Source organism: Mauremys reevesii, linkage group 1 (assembly GCF_016161935.1).
Source record: "Mauremys reevesii isolate NIE-2019 linkage group 1, ASM1616193v1, whole genome shotgun sequence".
Lineage (NCBI taxonomy): Eukaryota > Metazoa > Chordata > Testudines > Geoemydidae > Mauremys > Mauremys reevesii.
The window spans coordinates 314,520,376-314,543,057 of NC_052623.1; the positions used below are offsets into that span (position 1 = coordinate 314,520,376).

Genomic DNA, 22,682 nt, shown 5'->3' on the forward strand with positions numbered 1-22,682 from the left:
TCCAATACTGATGGTCATTTTTTAACCTTCAAGGAATAAAAGTCTGAAATCAAACCATGTATGTGTGGTAACTCAAGCTTACCTACATCCCTGTCTCTGATACAGTAGTCCGGCGAGCTCTCAAAGTATACCAGGTCATTCTTTGTGGGCTTCTTAAATTTCTTGTTAGCCACAGTGAAACCAGTGCCATCTTGATTCATGACCACCTGAATCGCTCCATTGTATTTTCTCCATAGATAATCTCCTGTTTTCCTAAAGTCTGCCATGGCCAGCCAGCAGGTTCTCAGAGTACATGATCCACTCACACCATGACATTTGCATTCCTGTTTCAAAAACCGCTTCACAGCCTGCCAAAAAAAGCCAGTGAAACATAAACAAGTAAAACAGGCTACATTTTAATTTATGTTTTTTCACTCTCCTCCCATTGATCCTGCAGTCTCAGCTTTGTAATGGCTCCTGTAATCATGGTCTGTAGTGACACCCACTGGCAGCAGTGAGTCATCCTCACAAGGTTAAGCCAGTCTGCTTAGTTTACTCAACTATACCAACAACCTTCAAGATTGGTGTTTTCTCCTCTCCTGCTACTTTCAGTCTCCCTGAAGATCCAGGCAACACTACTGAGAAATCATTTCCCTCCTTACCAGATCCACTGATATCTGGGACAGAAATTAATCTCTAGTGACAGAACACAAACGTCTTTAAGTCAATGGGAATGCACATGCATAACAAGGCAGAATCTATCCCCTTGGAAATACTGTTGGGTTTACTGTGTTGTCATTCAGCTTGAGGTAACATCATACCAGACCTGCCAATCTCACTTTTTATGAGGTTGCCCATTTCCAAGAGCTCCTTCACTGGAATTAAAATTGATCAAAATAATGTAAAATTCACAATTTCAACTAACCTTTTCATCAAAATTTCAGTGGAAAGCAGGTCAAAATCCAATATAAACATGTTTACAGTAATTTTTCCATTTCTCATCCAGCTCTAACCATGGTATCTGAGTGCCTATCCAGATCTACAAAGAGTTTCTTAAATGTGGCTTAGAAATTAACCTTGTTTCCTAGTAATTTTATTTTACACAGACAGTATAAAGTGTGTTATGTCATCAGACTAGGGCATCCGATGTGAGCTAGTCATTTTTATCTATGTGGCACTGGAAAGTAAAATATATGTATAACTCCTATTTTTACAAGTTTTTTTAGAAAGGTTTATAAGAATTTTATTGCTTTGCACTTGAGGCCTTCATCTTCATCATTCATATAATGATTGGATAGCATTAAAGCAGTCTCAGTTTCAGGTCAGGCTTTTAACATATTTGTATGTTACTGAACAAACAATGGGTTAATTTATTAATTATATGATAAGTCATAGCACATAGACTTTGATCTATGACAATCACATCTCTGGAAGTCTATTCTCAGGATTCATAAAATGCATGCACTTTAGAGTTTGGGTTGCAGGAAAAAAAAGCCATATTAATGGAGCTGGAGTAGACTGGAATGGCCTTTTCCAACCAAGAGCTTTCTAAAGAAGCTACAATATATTACATACCCAGAGTAATAGACCAGCATCTTTGGTTTTCTTCTGTGACTGGTAAACAATGTATTAGATTACTATGGTTCAAATCAGTCATTGACATTCTCACAGTCCTATCTGGACTGATGAACTTAGTATTAAAACAAGGCCCCAGTTCAGCAAATAATTTAAGCACATGTCTAACTTTAAGCATGTGAGTAGAAATTAATGAGACTACTCAGTATTTAAAGTCAGGCCCATGTTTAAGTACCTTGCTGAACTGAGGCCTCAGACATCAGAAGCTGCCCATTAAGATATGGGAGGTTTTTTTCTTCAGTGATGCTCAGATAATGATATACAATATAGCCATTCATTTGGTGCATATGGGATGTTTTGATTTACTAAAACGTAAGGGCCTACTTTTGAAAGGGCCTCTCATCACAATCTGGCCTCTCATTTTGCAGGGGAAAAATAACTGTGGATACAATTTACTCCATCTAGACCTGTAACTGCCAGATTTGTTGATACACTCAGGTAATGAGGCACCAGTTTCTAATTAAATTTAAACCACTAAACTGTGGGTACAAAATGGGAACCCCCTTCTAAAAACCAGGTTCTAAAGCAATAAAGGATTTGCTTTATAACTCTTTTGTTTCTTGGCTAGTTTAAACTTAAAACATTTCCTGAAGTCTCTTCATTGATCTTATGTCCCCAACCTATTCACTTACTAGATGTGGCAGTACCTTTCCAGATCAATGTTAATGTTCGTTTACTTTTTTTAGCAGTTAGAGATCCTGAAACATTGCATGGACAGCGGATATTCCCAGCCAAGGAGCTTTCACCATATAAAATCATGAGCTGTCTCATATACAACAATCCCTTACAGTCAATCCCTTACACTATAAAGCATTGAGATAGCCCTCTTTGACTGACCATTCTGACTCTTCATTGGATTGGATAATCTCATCTGGCTAAACAATGTGTTGTCTACAATCATTTGAAACTAGGGGAGAGGCACTTCAGGAAAAAAACAAAACTAACTAACATGGATGACCATCTACATTCATCAGAATTAATCAAATCAGGGGTTAAAAGGGGACAAATTTTTCTTATGGAGAATGGCTAATATAAGAGGACTTCATATCCATTTTAGAGAATTTTTTTAAAAACAATCACACAAAATATGAAAAATATACTTCCTATTTAATGTGGATGCAAAAAGAATAGAGATTCTTGAACAAAGTCATCAAAATTCTTCATTTTTAACAAGTAAATCTTCTCTTCAGTGAAAGTACAGATTCTGGTGGGGCTATATGACAATTTTTCAGATGCTGTGCATATGATGATTTTCCTATGTCCTTGAATAATTAATCAATACACTCCAGTCACATGGACCATATTCATTTATATATATTCTATAAATGCCAAGGCAAAAAGGTGAGTGTGTGTATTTTCCAACTCACTGCACAAGCAGTAGGCAACATGCCTAGCAGTTTATTGCCATTTTACTAACAAAAGTAAAGACTATTTTGGAAGTTCCAGGGATGTTATTTTAATACAGTGTTTGGATAAAGGTTGGGTCAGAGCCTTTGGGCTAAACAAGTGCAATTTGTTTCTATTTATTTTATTTTTTAGATTAGTGAAGTAGGTATATTTCTGCTAATTTCTATTTGCATGTTTATTGTCCCCATGTGGATGTACATTATGCTGTTTTATTTCATTGTTGGGGTAGAAGGATTTGCTCTTTGGCAGGTAAACCAATCCTTTGCTGTGGTCTTTGAGTGTATTTAAAGGTTTCCCTTCTTTATTCACCCAGACACCAATTAAACTCTCACTTACACTCTGATCTTGCAAAGACTTATGCAAGTGCTTAGCAGATTGGCACACTGTTGTCTTCGTGCTTGGGTGGGAACCCCTGTCATAGAATCTAAGGCCTGTAGGGACCACCAGACCATCTAGTCTGATCTCTTGACATGAATAATTTCATTGATTTCAGTAGGACAACTACTCACTGTACATAAAATTAAGTGTATGTGTGTAAACCTTCTCAGGATTGAGGCCTGAAGTGGGCATGTAAGTGGTGCAGTAGATCTTACACTGGCCCTCTCCACAGAGTGAATTTCATCCCAAATGCATTGTAGAGATATGTTAATGAGTCTCAAAGGGTAATGCCCCCAGAATGATATGTTTCCATTTTTTGTAATCAGGTCAAGGAATTTTAGGTCATTTAGAGAAGATAAGTTTTAGTAAGTAAGAAGTGTCACACCCACCTTTCTTCCAGCTCTGTTGTTGTGAAGGTTCATTAGGGCTCTGGCATCTTTTCCCTTCCTTTCTTTGGCATCCACAAATGCTCTGGCAAATTTGACACCATAGTCGACGTTATCGCTGCAACCACCCCAATCAAAGTGGCCCTTGTTGTCCTTGGCAGACCCTTTCTTCTTTGGATCACAGGAGCAGGATTTTAATTCTCCTTGACTACATGCCCTTGTGATAGCAAATACAACTCCAGCAGAGGAGATGGCATACACAAAGGCAGACTCCCGGCTACCTGAAACAAGAAGGCTGGCCTTAAGATGGTTGAGATATTCAGTTCCAGATAATTTTAATGGTTAAGATCCATTTATGCTGGACTTCACAGTGTACAAAAGAGAAATGGGGTTGAATTAACGCGTGGTGTAATTTCACTAGAGAATTACATATGGCTTGAATTTGGGCCCCTCTCTAGTAAAAGCTCATTAACAGAAACCTTGGATTGGGATTCACTACAAGTTTGTTTCTAGTATTTATTAATACACTTTCATAGATGAGTTGTATTGTATACATACACTTTTAGGATCGCTGTTTTAGTGAATTTAGAAGATCTTTGGTTGTACTGCAAGAAAACAAGCTTCCTTCCTAGATGCCAAACCTGTTCACCTTATTCATGCAAATAAGAACCACTGAAGAAGTCAATAGGACTATTTGCGTGATTGAGTAGGATTTAGCCCTATAATTGCACTTCCACATGCCAAGTACTCATACAGTTCTATTTTCTGATACTTTATTACTCTACAGACTATGACCTCTCATAAGGGAAAAGATACATATTTCAGTGCAATAGCTACATAAAATTATTTTGATAAGTAGTAACTCATAATACACAGCTGTGCTATATTGATAAGATATAAAACTCTTTAGGATCTTAATACACTTTTGCTTTCAAACAGTGCTGTATTTCATTATTAGTATGTGTACTTATTAATGGTTGCCATAACAGGTATATTAACAACTTGAAGAAAAACTGAGTTTTCCAATCGGAAAACACAAAACAGCTTGTGATATCAAGAGGCCGGAGACTTTTTAAAGCACACTGTATGTCAACTGGAAGAGCAAAATATTGTATAGCATTGAAGCTCTTGTTCATTTCAGATTTAAAGTTTGCTCATTTCAGTTACAATTTTATAACAGTGGGCTGAAAATGACTTCTGCCAGTCTTCTTATTAAAAACCAGGAAACCATATCTACATCGTATTAAATTACACTTACCTCAGCTGTTTAAAAAACTACCATGCAATCTACTTGAAATTAATTATAGGAATATTTGTATTAAGTAGTAATCTGTGTTCTCCAGAGAAAAACACAATTACCAAATGACTTTTTTGAAAAGCAACTCAAACAACCAATGGACAGCAAAGGATTATGAGTTATACAAATGAGACTATTTCCAAAAGAGACATTTAGAAAAGCAAGTTTGTGCTGAAAAGTGCAGTCTTTAAGACTATGTTAAAACTAGCACAGAAAGGTGAGAAGTGCACCTTCATGCACTGGCTAAACCCCTAGGAATAAAGAGGAATCTATCCTTTCAGGGCTTGTCTTCACTACAAACTTTTATTATGTTAAAGTATGTTAATTTGACTTCAAAGAGTCAAATTAGCTATCACTATGCCGACCATGACTTTGTAATAGGTGTAGACTGGAAAAATTCTGAATTGTGTCATCCCCTCATGAATAAACCCTAGGGGAACAAGGTTCAATCATGATTCACTGACCTGACTTATTAGTATTTAACATTTATATTCCAATAGCATCTAGAAGCCTCAACCAAAATTGGGCCTGCATTGTGCCACGGTGCTGAAAAGGACTTGGTCTTGTCTGCTGTGACCACAAAGTAATGATAAAGATAATGTTAACTAACCTGGCTCCTCACACTCATGTACTAACACAATAGCATTTCTGACAAATTTTGATTCACAACTATTGAAATGCTTCATTTGTGTTTGTTGAACTGATCAAAACTACTTGATTTTGAGTTATTTCAACACTAATTTGCATTTTCCTATTGATTGCTTCCTGGGAGTTGTTGGTGTTTAGGAGCCTAATACTCCATTCTCCCTTGCTGGGCAGACTCAGCAGAGTTTTTGACTCCCATGATGCATCATTCAGCTTGGTCAGATGGGAACCCATGTTCCTGGGACAGCTACCTAAAATAAGGGCCAATCCCTGGAAAACCAGGACAGGTGGTAACCATAAACATGATTTGTATCCACAGGAAACATGGTTAATACTGTATTAGCAACCATAGGGGCCAACCATGTATCTCCGTTACCAGAGACATAGACATAGACTACCCCCGACGTAGTGTGAATCAGAGAGTTTAAGGCCAGAAGGGACTCCCAGATCATTTAGACTGACCTCCCATGAATCACAGGCCACCAGCACCACCCAGCATCTACACCCTAAACCCAACAACCAAAATTAAATCGTAATATTACAACCCACAGGAGACTGCCTATTATGTGCCACATGCAGAGACTAGGAGAGACCAAGGTGCACCAGTGCCTGATGCCCCTGCAATGGCAGGGAAATGATTAAGTGAGATAAACCTAGATAGTCTTGGCAAGTAATCCGCACCCACACGCTATAGAGGGAAATGAACCCAGTTCAAAGTCACTGCCAATCTGACCTGGGGGAAAATTCCTTCTCAACCCCACACATAGCGATCACTTAGAAGCTGAGTATGAGAGTATGAACCAGTCAAGCACGTGAGAGAATGTTCAATGCTACCTGTGCCTATGTCACCAGTTTGACCAGGCCTCCTTCCCAATGCTCTGTGTGGTAGCAGAAATCTCAGGGTGCATTGCTCCACTTGGTGCTGGTGCCATTCAGTTTGCATTCTATCTCTTGCTGAGGCAGTTTGGGATGGCTGCTTAGATTTTCCCAGAATGCACTTAGGCAACATGGGTGATGAAAACACAACAAACTCAGTGGACAACTGTCTGTCTGAGGAAAAAAGCTGCAGTTGGGATGTTTTCCATGACTGGGTCAGATGAGAGATTCACAATGTGGCTACAAAACCTCAGCTGTACTTGTAGCCTAGATGGTCATTATACACAATGTTGGGGTTGTGCAATGTGGGGGAAGCACAGGTAAAGCAGCCATGTATGTGTTCTGAAGGTGGTCTTCCTGTCATGTCATCTCTAAACAATATTAACTAGGGCTGTCAAGCGATTAAAAAATTAATCGTGCTTAATCGTGCTGTTAAACAATAATATAATTCCCATTATTTAAATATTTTGTATGTTTTCCACATTTTCAAATATACTGATTTCAATTTCAGCACAGAATACAAAATGCACAGTGCTCACTTTATATTTATTTCTATTCTAAATATTTGCATTGTAAAAAACAAAAGACATAGTATTTTTAATTCACTTAATACAAGTACTGTAGTGCAAATCTCTTTATCATGAAAGTTGACCTTGCAAATGTAGAATTATGCACACAAAAAAACTGCATTCAAAAATAAAACAATGTAAAACTTTAAAGCCTACAAGTCCACTCAGTCCTACTTCTTGTTCAGCCACTCGCTCAAATAATTTTGTTTACATATGCTGAAAATAATGCTGCCCGCTTCTTGTTTACAATGTCACCTGAAAGTGAGAACAGGCATTTGCATCGCACTGTGGTAGCCAGTGTTTCAAGATATTTACGTCCCACATGCGCTAAAGATTCGTGTGTCCTTTCACACGTCAACCACCATTTCAGAGGACATGCTTCCATGCTGATGATGGGTTCTGCTTGATAATGATCCAAAGCAGTGCAGACTGACACATGCTCATTTTCATCATCTGAGTCAGATGCCACCAGCAGAAGGTTGATTTTCTTTTTTGGTGTAGTTTCTGGAGTGTTGCTCTTTTAAGACATCTGAAAGCATGCTCCACACCTCGTCCCTCTCAGATTTTGGAAGGCACTTCAGATTCTTAAACCTTGGTTCGAGTGCTGTAGCTATCTTTAGAAATCTCACATTGGTACCTTCTTTGCATTTTGTCAATTCTGTCGTGAAAGTGTTCTTAAGATGAACAACATGCTGAGTCATCATCTGAGACTGCTATAATATGCACTATATGGCAGAATGCGGGTAAAACACAGACATACAACTCTCCCCAAAGGAGTTCAGTCACAAATTTAATTAACACTTTTTTTTTAAACGAACGTCATCAACATGGAAGCATGTCCTCTGGAATGGTGGCCAAAGCATGAAGGGGCATATGAATGTTCAGCATATCTGGAATGTAAATACCTTGCAATGCAGGCTACAAAAGTGCTATGCGAACACCTGTTCTCACTTTCAGGTGACATTGTAAATAAGAAGTGGGGAGCATTATCTCCCATAAATGTAAACAGACTTGTTTGTCTTAGCAATTGGCTGAACAAGATATAGGACTGAGTGGACTTGTAGGCTCTAAAGTTTTACATTGTTTTGTTTTTGAGTGCAGTTATGTAACAACAACAAAATCTACATTTATAAATTGCACTTTCACAATTAATAGATTGCATACTATTTATCTTGTTTATCATTTTTACAGTGCAAATATTAGTAACCAAAAATAATAATATAGTGTGAGCACTGTACACTTTATATTCTCTGTTGTAATTGAAATCAATATATTTGACAATGTAGAAAACATCCAAAATATTTAATAAATTTCAACTGCTGTAATTAAAACTGCGATTAATCGCAATATTTTTAATCATGATTAATTTTTTAGTTAATTGCATGAGTTAACTGCAATTATATTAACTAATTCTAATATTAACTAAACAGGAAAGATATTAATGCCAGTTTCCATTTACACCCACCTATCATCAACAGATGATATTCAGTACTTTCATACACACCTGCATGTGCAACCTAATCATCAGAGCCATAAATCAGTAGAACAGCAGAATTTGGTTCTAATTGTCCTCTTTCACACTTGTGTTTTGAAGTTAAGTATTTTTACAAAGGAAATTCACAGCTAAATTTGAGTTACTTACAAAATGGAAGATGCATTTCTTTTGCCAAAGTGTAGTGCTCTAGGATAGTGAGTTATATATACCTGGGACTGGTTTACAGGCCATCTACTCCTCATGCTTTGATATATTTGTCTTGTAAGAAGTATTTGTTGACTAATAACATTTTATAATAATATGGTTATATAAATTTAATCTTACTTGTAAACTAAAAATTGTATGCACCTACAAAGCAAGGCTTCTTATCTAGCGGCTGTTTCTGATTCTTTGCCTGACACAGAACAATACCATATTTCCCCCTGAAATTATATAACCATGACAAAGCTTAAAATAGTGCTAAGAATTAACTTAAAAGGGCAGATCCCCAGCTGACCTACATTGTCATAGCTGCATTAAAATCAATGGAGTTGTGACAATATGCACCAGCTGAGGAGCTGTGCCAAAGTATATAATAAATGAATCCCCATGTCAATTTCATTATTTGTGGGTTATCGTAAACTGACTTAATTTTTTTTTCTGATTTATGATCCAAAGATTTCAAACAACTATTGTTTTAAAGAAATAAATCGAGAACCATTTCACAGGCGCTACTCTCGTGTTTCAAATATGGTCAGTCTTAACAACACTTTGTGGTTTGTGGGCTGTGGGAAATGTAGCTAACAACTCCAAGCAGCCGTCACCAAGGTTACTGGTAAAGCTTTTCTGAAGACAAAAAGCACGTGAGGCTGATTCGCTGGTGACAATATTTAAGTGGCCAGCAGATCTCTAGGTGGAGCCAGGGAGCGTTAGTCCTTTCAGCGCGTTCAGAAGTACTCCCAGGACACAGACTAATTTACAATCTCAATGAATTCACTCTTGCGGAGGGTAATGGTGGGATGATCGCTCCCCTGGGGAAGCCTAGAGACGCTGTGCTGTACTTTTGGCCGCCTCCCATCCCAGGGGCCGGATGATTACATGGTAGCATGAGTGCGAAGCATCAGCCAGGGAACAGCAGAGCGCGCTTCGTGGCTCTAAGGGTTGGGTTGGGTTGTGGAGGGGAGCAGCTGTCACGCCCCCCCCAACACACACACACACGCACACGCACGCTGCAGCCAGCTCTCCGCAGGGCACGTGTGTCAGTGTCATGCTGCCTCAGGTCTCTCCGCTAATGACCGACCCGGAGCACGCTAAGGGCAGACTAGTCTCCCGTTCCGGGTGGAGCCTCTTAGGGCACATGGGCGGCTGCTGCGGCGTCTCCGACTTTCTCTGCACGTGCTGGTACATGGCTCGTGTGACCCCCACGTGCTGTGCGCAATTCAGCTGCCCGCCAGGGGCAGGATCCCGCCTGCTCCCCCCCGGGGACAGGGATCCCGCCCGCTCCCCCAGTGGTGACTCGCGCGTGCCCCCCGCAGGCCGAGCCGCCGGCGCCGCGCAGGGGGAGCCGGGGCCGGGTACTTACTGCGCAGCAGGACCCTGCCGAAGAGGCTCCGGTCCCGGTGCAGGGTGTTGCAGTTCCAGCGGTGCTGGCGGAACTGGTGCTGACACTCCGCCGTCCACTCCGCCACGCCCCGCCCGATGGCGCGCATGGCCTCGGGGTGCCGCTGGCACAGCTGCCGCTGCCGGCTCACCAAGCCCGGCACGTTGTCACACATCACCCGCGAGGAGCCCACCGCCCCCATGTACCTGCGGGGAGCAAAGGCGCACAGGCAGCGGGGGCTAGGAGCGGCGGGGCGAGCGGGGACAGGCTCAGCTAGCGGGGGCGGGGGGGCACGGACTGGGGGGAGCTGCTGGGGGGATGAGCTGCGAGGAGGGGACTGCGTGGGAATGGGGAGCTACTGGGGAGGGGCCGGGCGAGTGGGACTCGTACAGGGACATGTGCCCTTCTGCCTGGCTGTTTGCCAGGAGCCAAGGCTGCTGCCAGCGCTCGGTGCGGACCCCTCCGCCTGCCTCTGGTTCCCCTCGAAGGAGCAAAGGCCGCAGAGCGGCTGGCTAAGGAAGCTCTTGCTGGGACTATATTCTGATCATCCCCTGATCCAGAGTCCGTTTAATGTGGAGTCTAATTTACAGCCGCATTTGCTTTTTTGGTAGAAATCCTTTCAAAATCGCTTGCCTCCCGAGCCTTTGGAAGAACCAAAAACTCCTTACTTTGGGTTTTGTCATTTTTTTCTAAATGACATCATCATCTGTATCCAGATGTTCGCTATTAGCCCTGAACTGTTTAGAAAGGTATCTCTTATCAAACCCAAACCGCCGTGGCTGTCTTTTGAAGCGATCAAACAGGAGCAAATGTCTTTTTGCCGTGTTTTCATTCGCTTGTATGATCATCAAATCGTTAAAGCTGTTTGCAAAAAAAATTTATAGATATTCGGTAACAGGTAAAAGACACCGTGACAAAAAGCCCTGGCAATAAATAATGTTTATGCACCTATGGAAACAGAACTAGCAATTGTATTGAAAAATGGCCAGTCTGATAAATCAACCTTTGATCCAGTGTCAGCCGTGTCAAGGTTAAATGCATTCCCTGGTCAGTATGTTTACAAGGGGAAGTTTAACAAGTGAGGTTTGTCTGTTTTGTTTTGTTTTAAGACCCCATTTTCTGAAGGAAATCTCTGATTTAGGCTCCCCCTTAATTAGCCCCGTGTTTTGCAGCTCGCTTAGAAGCATCACAACCAGCTCAAATATCTTTTGAACTAGGAGCTGTGGTCCCTACAGGCTTCTCCGCTGTTCATTTGAAGGGTTTAATTCAGCGATGAGAAACATTTTTTTCTCTCCTGGAGGAAGGGCTGGAGAGGATCGAGGGTTTGAACAAAATTCTGCTCTAGACTATTCTGACAATTCTCTCTCTCTCTCCCTAGTACAAACTGCACCATGCCGCTTATTTTCATCGATTCATTTGGCCACTGCATTGTTACCCGACAGATTGTCTGACACGTTCATTTTCAGCTGTCATTTTACATGAAAAATGAGTAAATAAAGGAGCAAGGATATTCAATCAAGGAGAATTAATCAGATATATCCCTGAACCTGAACGATGCAAAAACTTGTTGCATGCCATAAGCAAAATCTTCATACATTTCTTTCGGCCGATTCTTACACGGATTCTATGTATAGTTGGTGATAGGAGCTATGCGGGGCGTATTTTAATAAACCTCCAACTGACTCTGCTGTTACTGTCCATGCTAAAAGCTCTGATCGGTCCTCAGATCAAAGAGTCCTACTGGGACATGTAGTAAAACAGACGTTTAATTGTTAAGGATGGGGAAGGAGGAGTGGGAGCTGGGAGGGAAAAGAGAAGTTGAGAGAAGATGTAGAATATTTCGGATTGAGGTTTTTGTATCTGAACAGCCGGCGGCGATACATTTTTGTGTGATCACTAAAGGGGTGGGGGTGTCAATTCTTCTAGTTTACCATTAATTTCATCCCACTTTACCCAAGAGCAAATAAACCCTTGTAATTGCAGAACTTACCACCACGAAGAAGTGACTTCTGGGGTTTCCCAGAACAAGATGAGTGGAACCGCAAACCAGATCCCAAAGCGAAAGTTCATATTAGAAACACTTCACTCCACATCGGTTCTAATGCGAAGGGCGGAGGAAATCCCATGGAACAAAAACTACTGACACAGAGCCAAATGCACCTTGAGGGCTTCTCTCCTCACTGGATCAAGAGTCCCACCATTCCCATGTCAGGGTTGCCAGGGGTCAGATTTACTGATACGCTCTATAATATGTCTGTGCAGAACTCCGGAGTCTGCTCAATTTGTCCAGAATCACATCCTCAAGGAGGGCCGCTCTCATCCTTCTTCCTTGCCCTGATGCAGCTCTTCTGCGGTCCGAGAAAAGCTCAGGGGCTGGTGTGGGTTGCTTGCAGACTGGGTGGGTTCTGCCTTTCTTTCTTTCTTAACTCTGATGGATGAAATGATGTCAAGAGACATTGGAGGAGGTAACACCTCTGATTAGGGAAGGAATCCCGATGAGCCAGTTGCCTTCCAATAACCTTAAATCCAAACAGAGTTAGTTCAAACCCTACACAATTACCAAACCCTGCCCGGGATACGTTACTATTGAGAATACAGCAGTGAAGTCGCCAAACAACGGAAAATACTTAGCACTTCTCAATATTTGGTATCGATATATAACGTTTTATACAGTATTTCATTCACGTATGTGTATGGAATTATAGATACAGACACGCCATATGAACCATGCAACTGGACTATAACATTATATATAAAAAAGGAAATATTTCCATGAAATTGATTATTTTACTAATCTCCGCCCTAGGCAATTGGGAAGGGGAATGGTCTAAATTCTTCACATCTGAGGACACTAACTCTAACGGCTCAAGGTGATTCTGTAAAAGAATAGAGACCGGGTGAAATGAAGAACACAAGGCACGCAAGCACATTTAAGTGTGAAAACTCGATAACATGTTATTTAACACGCTGAGGTCTTATTCGTGTAAATATCACCCCGATTCCTAGCAAAGCAGCTTCCTCTTTTCTCCTGACTTTTGGCCCGAACAGTCTACTCCAAATTATAGCCCATTGACTGTGTGGCAAACTCTTCAGACAACAGTCCGGCAGAGAACAACCGGTAAAAACAAACACATTGTAAATAGTCAGGACAGCTCACATGACAACACAGCATCCATATTGCACACGTTTAGTATGTGAATTACTGTGCTTAGCTCCTTCAAGTGCCACCTGGAAACCAGACAACTGTCCGGATCAATTGTCTTTTTCCAATTACATTTAAAACTTTGCCCAGACTAACAGATCATATCCCACTACGTTGTTGTTGCAAAGCAATGTGTGGGTGTATGTGTTCAAATACCATGTACTGAAGATCAAATTAAACTTCCCTAAGGGAGTGGGGCGACAGAGAGAACAAATGCTCTGAAAGGTGACTGGATTGCAGATTTAGGATCCAACTCCTGTTGCCGTCAAAGGGAATTTTTCCATTGATTTCAATGGAAGTTGGAAGAGGTCCTAAGGCAACCGGATCCGGGCAGGCTGTTATCTAGAAGATAGTGAGGCAGGGAAAAATCAAGCAAGCCCACTTCTCTCTAGGCTTGACGGGGCTACAGCATCTCGTTCAGGCTAGAGATTTCCTCCCGCGAAGCATCATTCCGGGTGAGAATCTACCGCGCTAGTTTAGATGCCGCGGAACTGAAATAAGGGTTGGTCGCTGCCATCCCAAGACAGGTTTATACACTCCGGGACCAGTGCATTCGGCAGCCATCTGCTTTCAGAGCGGAGGGAAGCCCAGGCGATGCTCCAGGGAAGGGCACCTCGGGCCTTACTGCTGGCAGGATTTTGTCATGTGGCTCAGCCAAAGGGGCAGGGAGCGATCAGCGATCACTCGTAGCTAGCCCGACAAGTCTGTGTCTCTAGCGAGCTGGAGGCGGGCCGAGCTCGAGCTCGACCAAGGTACTGGAGCTGGGAGCCTACAAGCAGGGAAACTCGGCAGGGATTTACATAGACCAGAAAGTGAAGTTGCTTCCCTGGAAGTTTGTATCCTCCAGGGCACTGGGGAGGGATTTGAAGGCTTCCATATGGCAATTGTTAAGCAGAAACTGTGCTTTCCATTCCCAGCGAGTACACCGAGAAAGAGCGATAGAGAGGAAACCGTGTCCAGCGGCCAACCCAGCTCGGAGCAGCCGGACCCAGGGCAGACTGAACAAATCCGGCTCCGCAGTCTGCAGTGACCCTGGCCAAGGGAGACACAGTTCGCCCGATGGGGAGGCAGAAGAAATGACCTCGCCTGAAACAGGCGGGCTGTGAAAGCCCGTGGTTGATCACCCCAGTTCAAGAGAGACCGTGGAGATTTTTTTAAATGTAAGAGTCTAAAACCTTTCTGGAGAAAGGCAGGAGGCTGAACACATCAGACACAGGGAAAGACACTGCTGGGCAGGAGCCAGATTCCCTCCCCAGCCTGCTCCCTCAATCCAGACCACGCAGCCACCCTCGTGTTCCTGCTAGCCAGCCACCATCCCCTACTCTTCTCCCACTGCCACCCCCTCTGCTGGCACCCGCTGTCGCCCGGGAGTCGCCACTAGGACAAAAGGTGTTTTCTTACCACATGGTGCATGTGGTAAACTCCCGGTGAAGACAGGACAGGTCTGACCATTGCTTGTCTCCTATTTCTTACCTGCCTCCCCCCTTTCCTAAAGCCCCCTCCCTTTAAAAAAAAGGGCGGTCTTTTTAGCTCGGGATTTGAGCCTAAGGGAGGCACCCACACCACAATCCATTGCGTTTTAATGTGATTTGTGGACCTAAATTCGTAGGATCCTTTGAAATGTTTTAAAATCGGTTTCCTGTTGTATAGGCTGGGGATGGTTTATAAGTAACATTTACTGTAGGGAAGCAATCCAGGCTGGTACACTAGGGCTTTCCAGGTTTGTGACGGTACCATTTAGTGACAGAGTTAACTTACCTTCTCCCAAGACTGTCCTGAGACTGAACTGGGACCACGTTCCCACGGGAGCCCTGCATATCACTGCTCCAGGGGCAGAGCCTGAACTTAGGTACACCAGCATAAATCCCAATTCACTTCAGTGGAATTGCTTGTTTTCCACTGGTGTAATGGAAAAAAATGTGAGTTCCTGTCTTTATAGTGACAGTCATGTCTCAGTAAATGAATGATAGTGACAAACAAGCCAGGAGCTGCCCCTTTCTCTCATGCAGGATCTTATGAATGTGATAAGCTATCTTGTCCTTTCATAGAATATCAGGGTTGCAAGGGACCTCAGGAGGTCATCTAGTCCAATCCCCTGCTCAAAGCAGGACCAATCCCCAGGCAGGTTTTTGCCCCAGATCCCTATATAGCCCCCTCAAGGAGGGAACTCATAACCCTGGGTTTAGCAGGCCAATGCTCAAACCACTGAGCTCTCCCTCCCCCCCAGGCCTATGTACAGCATGTTACTGTCTGCAGGCAGTCATCTTCAGTATGTTCGACTCAACATTGTATAGGGACAGATTTCCCTAACCTTAATGAGAACCTTGAATACTGCTTTGGCCTTGGCTTCTGTTTGTACGACTAAGTTCCCTTTTCTTTAGTTTGGTCCCATTTTGGCACTAGCACACATTAAAGAGAGATGGCCCACACTTCTGGGGAATAAAAAGGATTGGTTCAAACTCGATCATTTGCAAAAGGGACAAGTGTAGGACATGCTGTATGGGTAGAACCTCAGAGTTATGAACACTTCGGGAATTAAGGTTGTTCGTAACTCTGAAATGTTCAAACAAAATGTTATGGTTGTTCTTTCAAAAGCATACAACTGAACATTGATTTAATACAGCTTTAAAACTTTAGTACGCAGAAGAAAAATGCTGCTTTTGACCATTTTAACTTAAATGAAACAAGAACAGAAACAGTTTCCTTAAAAATATTTTTTTAAACTTTCCCCTTTTTTAGTAGTTTACTTTAAACACAGTACTGTACTGGCTTCTACTTTTTTGTTTTGTTTTTATTGGTCTCTGCAGCTGCCTTATTGCATACTTTTGGTTCCAAATGAGGTGTGTGGTTGACCAGTCAGTTAGTAACTCTGGTGTTCATAACTCTGAGGTTCTACTGCAAATGTTTAAGAGAAAAACAGCAATGTTAAAGCAAGTCTATTGTGGAGGACTGATGGCCTGAAGGGATTTGCTGTGGAAGATGGAGTCTTTCTCATCCAATAACTGGTTTAAATCCAGCTCCCTTTGCTTGTAACTTGAAGTCATTAGATTCTGAAGACTGTTTGGTGGCCCCCTTAGCGTGAGTTGAGTTCATGGAAGGCATGTGTTTATGTCACAAAGCCATCTTAACAGTTTACCCTGATTTTGATCCCAGCTGAGAGTCCTGGAAAATGAACTATCCCTCTCTGCTCTGCACCTGGTCAGTCCAGTCCAGGGTTAAGGAACATTTGTGGGGCAGGGAAGGGAAGCCATTGTGATAGCTTCAGTATTCTGGGCTATCGATTAACACTTTTCCTGAATGCTAGATTATTTAAAATGCAAATCATTGCGGCTGTAGGTGCATAATGGAATTTCAACATAGTGCTTTGGAACACTAAATATAGGGCATGATGAATTTACTACTATGAATACTTTTGATTATTTAGGAGCTAAACAAGCGTTTAAAAATCAAACATGGCCATTGTAGCACTGCACTGTGATGTATGAAAAAGCCCATCTCAAATAAATAAACAAACAAACGTCATCCTACTCAGAAGTCTGAATTCTTCAGATCACAAATTAGTGGGTCAGGTATAAGATTTAACAGTTTAGAAGGAAATGTTCATTTTGCATTTAATTTCCCTCCAACTGAAAGGAACCTCCAGAAACCTGATATAGCACAGCTTGGATTTCAAAATTACTGACACAAAGTAACATTAGAGAGAGCTTTTGGAGTGTAAAGACTCCATTTATCCACACTGAGAAGTTATGAATGACACACTATTGGTTCCACCAGTAGGTAGCCTCCATATTTCCAGATATATAAAACTTGCTTCAGATGCATAGGGAGAGCATGAATGATGGTGTAAAGAAGGGAGAGGGAGGAGAAAAGAAGGGTGAGTGAAGGGATAAGGAAGCAATAAGAAACAATATCCAGGATGTAGAGAAGAGAAAGCTGGGCAGGACCTGCAAGTGCAGCTGAGCAGGCTAATCTTCAGTGGGCAAAGCAGCGGCAGCTTCGGGATCCGGAAAGAGTAGTGACATGATCAGATCAAATGAGCAAGGGGGGAAATATCAGCAGTGTTTTAAGCAGACTGGAGAGAAGCAATATTAATTAAGCCAGAGATGAGGTGATAACAGTAACCATGGCTGGAGAAAATCAGGCAGCCAGTAGGACAATCCCCCCTTTCAAATCCCTTTTCCCCAGAAGGCCTATCTATACTGCAGTCCAGGTGAACAACTAGGGAAGATTGTGGAGAGGGGTCATTTTTTCTGTCCTCCATGGAACCTAGAACTGTCTCAAACAGCAATAACCCATAGTTTAAAGATGCTGCATAAGTGTTCTGGCACTCTACAAGAGTTTGTTAATTTAACTGACAAAAATAAATGGATTAGAATGGAAGATCTGAGGACACTGACAATAAATGAAATGGAGAGTGGTGGTGTCAAAAACTACTTCTGAAAATTGTGTTAAAACCAGCTATGTAAATATCTTCAGCCTTCTAAAGTAAGTAAAGTCTTGTGAAATTTTGAATTGTTTAGGCTTAGGATCTTGGATTTCTATTTTCTGTTTAATTCTGGTAGGACTATTCCTGGTAAAAGATGTTTCTTCTGCACATTCTGGTATTTGATTGACAGTATAACGTTGTGCATTTAATTATTGCTGTATTACAATCCCTGACTCTGTTTTGGCTTTTTGCATATTGGATTTATGATATTGTAATTGCTCTTTCTGATTATGCTGTGCACACAAAAAAATTCACATAATTTGAAAGGGTTTATTCTGCTCACATTGTGCACTATGCAGTTGAGGATTTCCTTTGTAGGAAAGGACGGGACATTGAGTAGAATCATTTGTCTTTGCTGATATGCCCTATGGCATTATGACCAGATTTTGAAATATGAGCATCAGAAGTTAAGCATCTAAATCTATAAGTAAGCACTTAAATAAAGGTGGCCTGGTTTTCAGAACTGTGGAGTGCCACAGAACTAGACACAGCATCATTGCAATGCATATTGCCTGGCCAAGCACAGGCTTTTGTGGGGAGAGATCATAAAGGAAGGATGCTGAACACCATACCTTACCCAGAGAGGGACTACTGTATCTAGCTAATTCAATATTTTTTAATTTAGATGTATAGAATTGCTCAAAAAGGTGCCTATCTGTATGCTCTAGGCATCCTTACATAACTTAAAAATACATCCTAATTGTAGAACAATTCAAAGTAACCTTCCAGCAGCAACTGAAACATACTACACTTGATCTTACTTAAAATGGAAAAAAAGCACACTTGCTGTCTTGATCCCTATGATACTTCCTCCTGCCTGCCAGTGATCTCATTTCAAACTGGTCAAGAAGGTCAAGGATCCTCTTCCCTTTCTCTGAGCAGGAAAAGACAAACTTGATCTTTAAAAGTTCATGAGCATAAAATTAGCACTTTGTGGATGTAACCTCCCTGCCCCACCCCACCCCACCCCACCCTAAAGCAATGGTTAAAAATGTCTCAAAAAATAGCCCTCTGTAGTGATGCTGGCTGACAGATATCTGGGGCTAGCAGGAATCTCTGGGCTCAAAAGATACCCTTCAGTTGGCCTGACAAAGGTACATCAAAACCCACAGGAGGAGACAAAGAAAGGTCCAAAGCACATTTTCCTTCACAGGACTGGCAAGACCAGTTGGTGTTGATCAGAAAAGATTCCCTTCTGCCCTTAAATGTCAAAGCACCCACCAGGAGGGCAGGAAGCCAGAGGGGGGAAGAATCGTTACTACTCCCCATTCAGTATAAATAGGGCCATGAGATGGCTTTAATCCAAAATGACTTTTGCAAAATAATGAGAGAACACTGAGGCTAGAGATCTAAGGCCTTCACAGCTTCCCACTGGCTGGAAACAGCAATGTGAATAAGTCCCGAGGGCATGTCTAAAGCACTTTAACCGGGATGCAGAAAGGGGAAGAACCTCTACAAGTGAGAAAATAATTATACATAGTTTCTCAGAACCTCTTTGCAGATGAAAGAAATATAGAGGCAGGAGTAGACATATGCTCCGTAAGAGTAGTTGTCAGCAAAAATACAAGCTGGTGGATGGCCTGGTGGAGTTTGGGAACTAAAAAGGCAGGAGGCAAAGAAAGGCAAAACAGGCTACATCTTGTACCTGGTCAGACAGAGGAATCAAGCACAAGAGCACAGTGGTCTGTGCCTGTTGTTTTTCCCTCTTATTCTTCTGCTAAATTGTTGGAAAAATAGTGGAAGAAATGGAGAAAACTGAGAACTTAATATAAATTCTATACTTGTTTGTCACCTTGCAGCTGAGACTGACAGGACAGGGACTGGGCATTTCCTTATGTAGCCTTGGTTACAGACAGCTACTTTTCCCGCGCCCTTGAGTGGTTGAACTGTTAAGTTAGGACAAAGGATTATTCCATAGGCTGGGGAGCAATGTCCCAGTTTACTACAAAACAAGATTGTTTTTCTAAATGTTAACATTTTGATCCACTGTTGAACAGTAAAGTACCCCTGAGACAAAGCTCTCAGAAAGAGCACTACTCAGTGACCCTGTTGTGGAAATATAGCTTTGTGTGTTTCCTTTGCTTAGATCTAGACATTCAACAATAAATGTAGCTTTGAAAATGCAATGTCCTCTGTCCCTAGAACAGAACTGGAAGTCAGGACTCCTGGGTTCTATTTCCAGACCATCACCAAGTTGCGAGGGGCCAGATTTTTAAAGATATGTAAGGTGCCTAAAAATGCAGATAGATTAATGGGATTTTCAAAAACACCTGGGTGCAGAAATCAAAAGGAATTAGATGCCTAAGCATTATTGAAAAATCACAATAGGCACCTAAATACCTTTAAAAATCTGGCCACAGTTGGCCATGGTCAATTCACTCAGCCTCCCTGTGCCTCAATTTACAACTTCTGTATTATCTCCATTTTACCTTACAGGGGTATTGTGTGGCTTAACTAATTAATGTATGCAAAGCTCTTTAGCACCTTATCTCCAGCAACCTCTTAGAAGTGCAAAGCAATGTATTATTACTATGGTTGTAAGATAGTGACTTTGGTTCAATACCTTAAGGAATAAGCTCTCTCAGCAGGATTGTTTCTATCTGAAATCACCCACAGTGAAACTAAATGGCTCAGAATTTAAAGACAGCATGACTTGGGGGCTAGATTTCCAAGTGGCCTCTTCACTCACAGTTTTTTCCCCACTCTCTTATAGGTATGTTTGAGAAGATGATTTAGACACAACAATGACTAAAACATACAGAGAAATTAGCAAAACTCTCCCTGGGAAGACAGAGAATAATGGACCTGAAGTACACCATTTAAGAAACAGTAATTTGAGAAGAGGAAATTAAATGCAACTTCATACGGTGATACGATGGAAGATAACCACCAAAGATCAGTTTTAGTCTTGCTCTCAAAATTAAGCACTCTTCTCCCCCGTACTACAGCCCTTGTGACCCTGATAACTAAAGTTTCAGACAATTCATTGTGGTTGTTCCAGGATTCCTGTTTCCGTTACCTAGTATATGTTGCTCTGCACAGTGATCTTGAGTAGTATATGCAGCTGGATGGGAGGAGGGGAGAAAGAAAAAAATCTGTGCTTGTACCGAAGTGGTGTTTCCATTAGAATGATCAACATTTTCTTTATGAAATAATTTGAAAACCAAATGGGAACCTGAGGATTTCACGGGGAGTAACCACTCACAGATGTAATTTGCAGGATTGCTTAACAATAACAAAGCAATTTCTTACGAGTTAGATATGAAATAGATGCTTTATATGAAGGATGGGCATTTTGACTCATATCCTTTCAATGTTTTACTGGGTTATTTACTGAGGCAAGATCAGGTATATTAATCAGAAATTGAAAACACCACTAGCAACACGTAAGTTAGTAATAAAACAGTCTCAATCTGTTAATTCACAAAGATAAAACTCAGGCTAACTTCAATAACTGCACTCTCATCAAAGCTAATTTATACAGAAGAAAATAAGAGGTAACTTTTGCAGAGTATAATTATTTATCTTGTAACTGATTATTTATCTGTGAAGTCTGCAACAGATTAAGATGCACCTAAAGTTTCAACCAGTACAGATTCAGTGTTTATGGTTGTCAACCCAATTTTCTAAGGTGTATCTATATCAGGTACCAGGGCACTATTATGTTTTCTAATTTGCATGAAAGTGGAGTAGTTAAATGAAGACATCTGGAATTTATTTAAAAAAGAATTACCTTTCTGTTGACTTCATCTATATAAAATTAGTTTAGTAGAACTTACAGCCTAGAATGGGTTTCTGAAAAGAATTTGATAGTAACTTTTAATTACAAAACACTTATCAATAAGTATAATTTTTGCTTTAATACTGCTTTTCTTCATATGTATTTGATGTCATTCATGCTATTATACTTAAAGGGTTATAACAGAAATACTGACAAAACTATTTTCTGGAGGGGTTTTCTTTTTAAAATTATAGCCTGAAGTTCAGCATATTAACGGTCTCAACTGAGAAGTTAATTTTCTTACACAAAACCAGGGGGAAAAATGTCCTCTTTTAGTTGGTGCTTGAGATGGTAATGAAATATAAATGAGAGGAAATGGTATAGTGGTTGCACCACTAAAATGTGAGTGAGGAGTTCGGAGCTTTATACCTGTCTCTACCACTGACAGTTTGGATTGTGTCATGTAACCTTTCTGTGCCTCAGTTGTCCTTCTGTAAAGTAGAACAACCTCTCTCAGGGAGTATTCATGAGATTAATTACGGTAGAATAAAGTATTCTAACATCTTAAATTCCAAAGTATTTGTGTGCAAAATACCATGAAATATAAGACTCTAAACACTAAAAATAACAGAAAACAAAAGAAAAAAACTCAAACAGATGTAGCTACTGCAAATTTAAAAACTCCCATCTATATTTAAAAGGATGATAATCTGTAAATGGGTAAATCAGAGATGTGAAGAACTTTGGCATTTGGATGTTGCAAGCTAGTTGGAGAACAGTTTTAGTGATGACCTTGTTTGCAGCAGCAAAGAAAATAAAGTTTCCCCAGCCAGAAGGCCGCATACATAACACTTTTTCCCGTTTCTATTCAAACATTTTTTGGTGACTGCTTGGTAATGTCATAGAAATAGTACTGGGGCAAGAGCAACTGCTTATAAGATAGAAGTGAGAATTGTGACAGCTAGATCCCGCAAAATTCCTTCTCCAAGGCTTGCTGGTTCAAATCACTGGGCTACAGCTGAATGCT

General features: G+C 41.2%; 1 protein-coding gene across 1 annotated transcript in view; it reads right to left on the reverse strand.

The window, feature by feature from the left end:
• Nucleotides 1-12,316, reverse strand: part of WNT2 (Wnt family member 2) — a 39,327-nt gene extending 27,011 nt beyond the window's left edge. The window contains exons 1-4 of the mRNA XM_039482056.1: nt 12,237-12,316; nt 10,229-10,452; nt 3,789-4,066; nt 83-347 (exon numbers count right to left, since the gene is read on the reverse strand). Of these exons, the coding sequence (XP_039337990.1) occupies nt 83-347; nt 3,789-4,066; nt 10,229-10,452; nt 12,237-12,316 (847 nt within the window). The remainder of the gene's footprint in view (nt 1-82; nt 348-3,788; nt 4,067-10,228; nt 10,453-12,236) is intronic.
• Between the last annotated feature and the right edge of the window lie 10,366 nt (nt 12,317-22,682).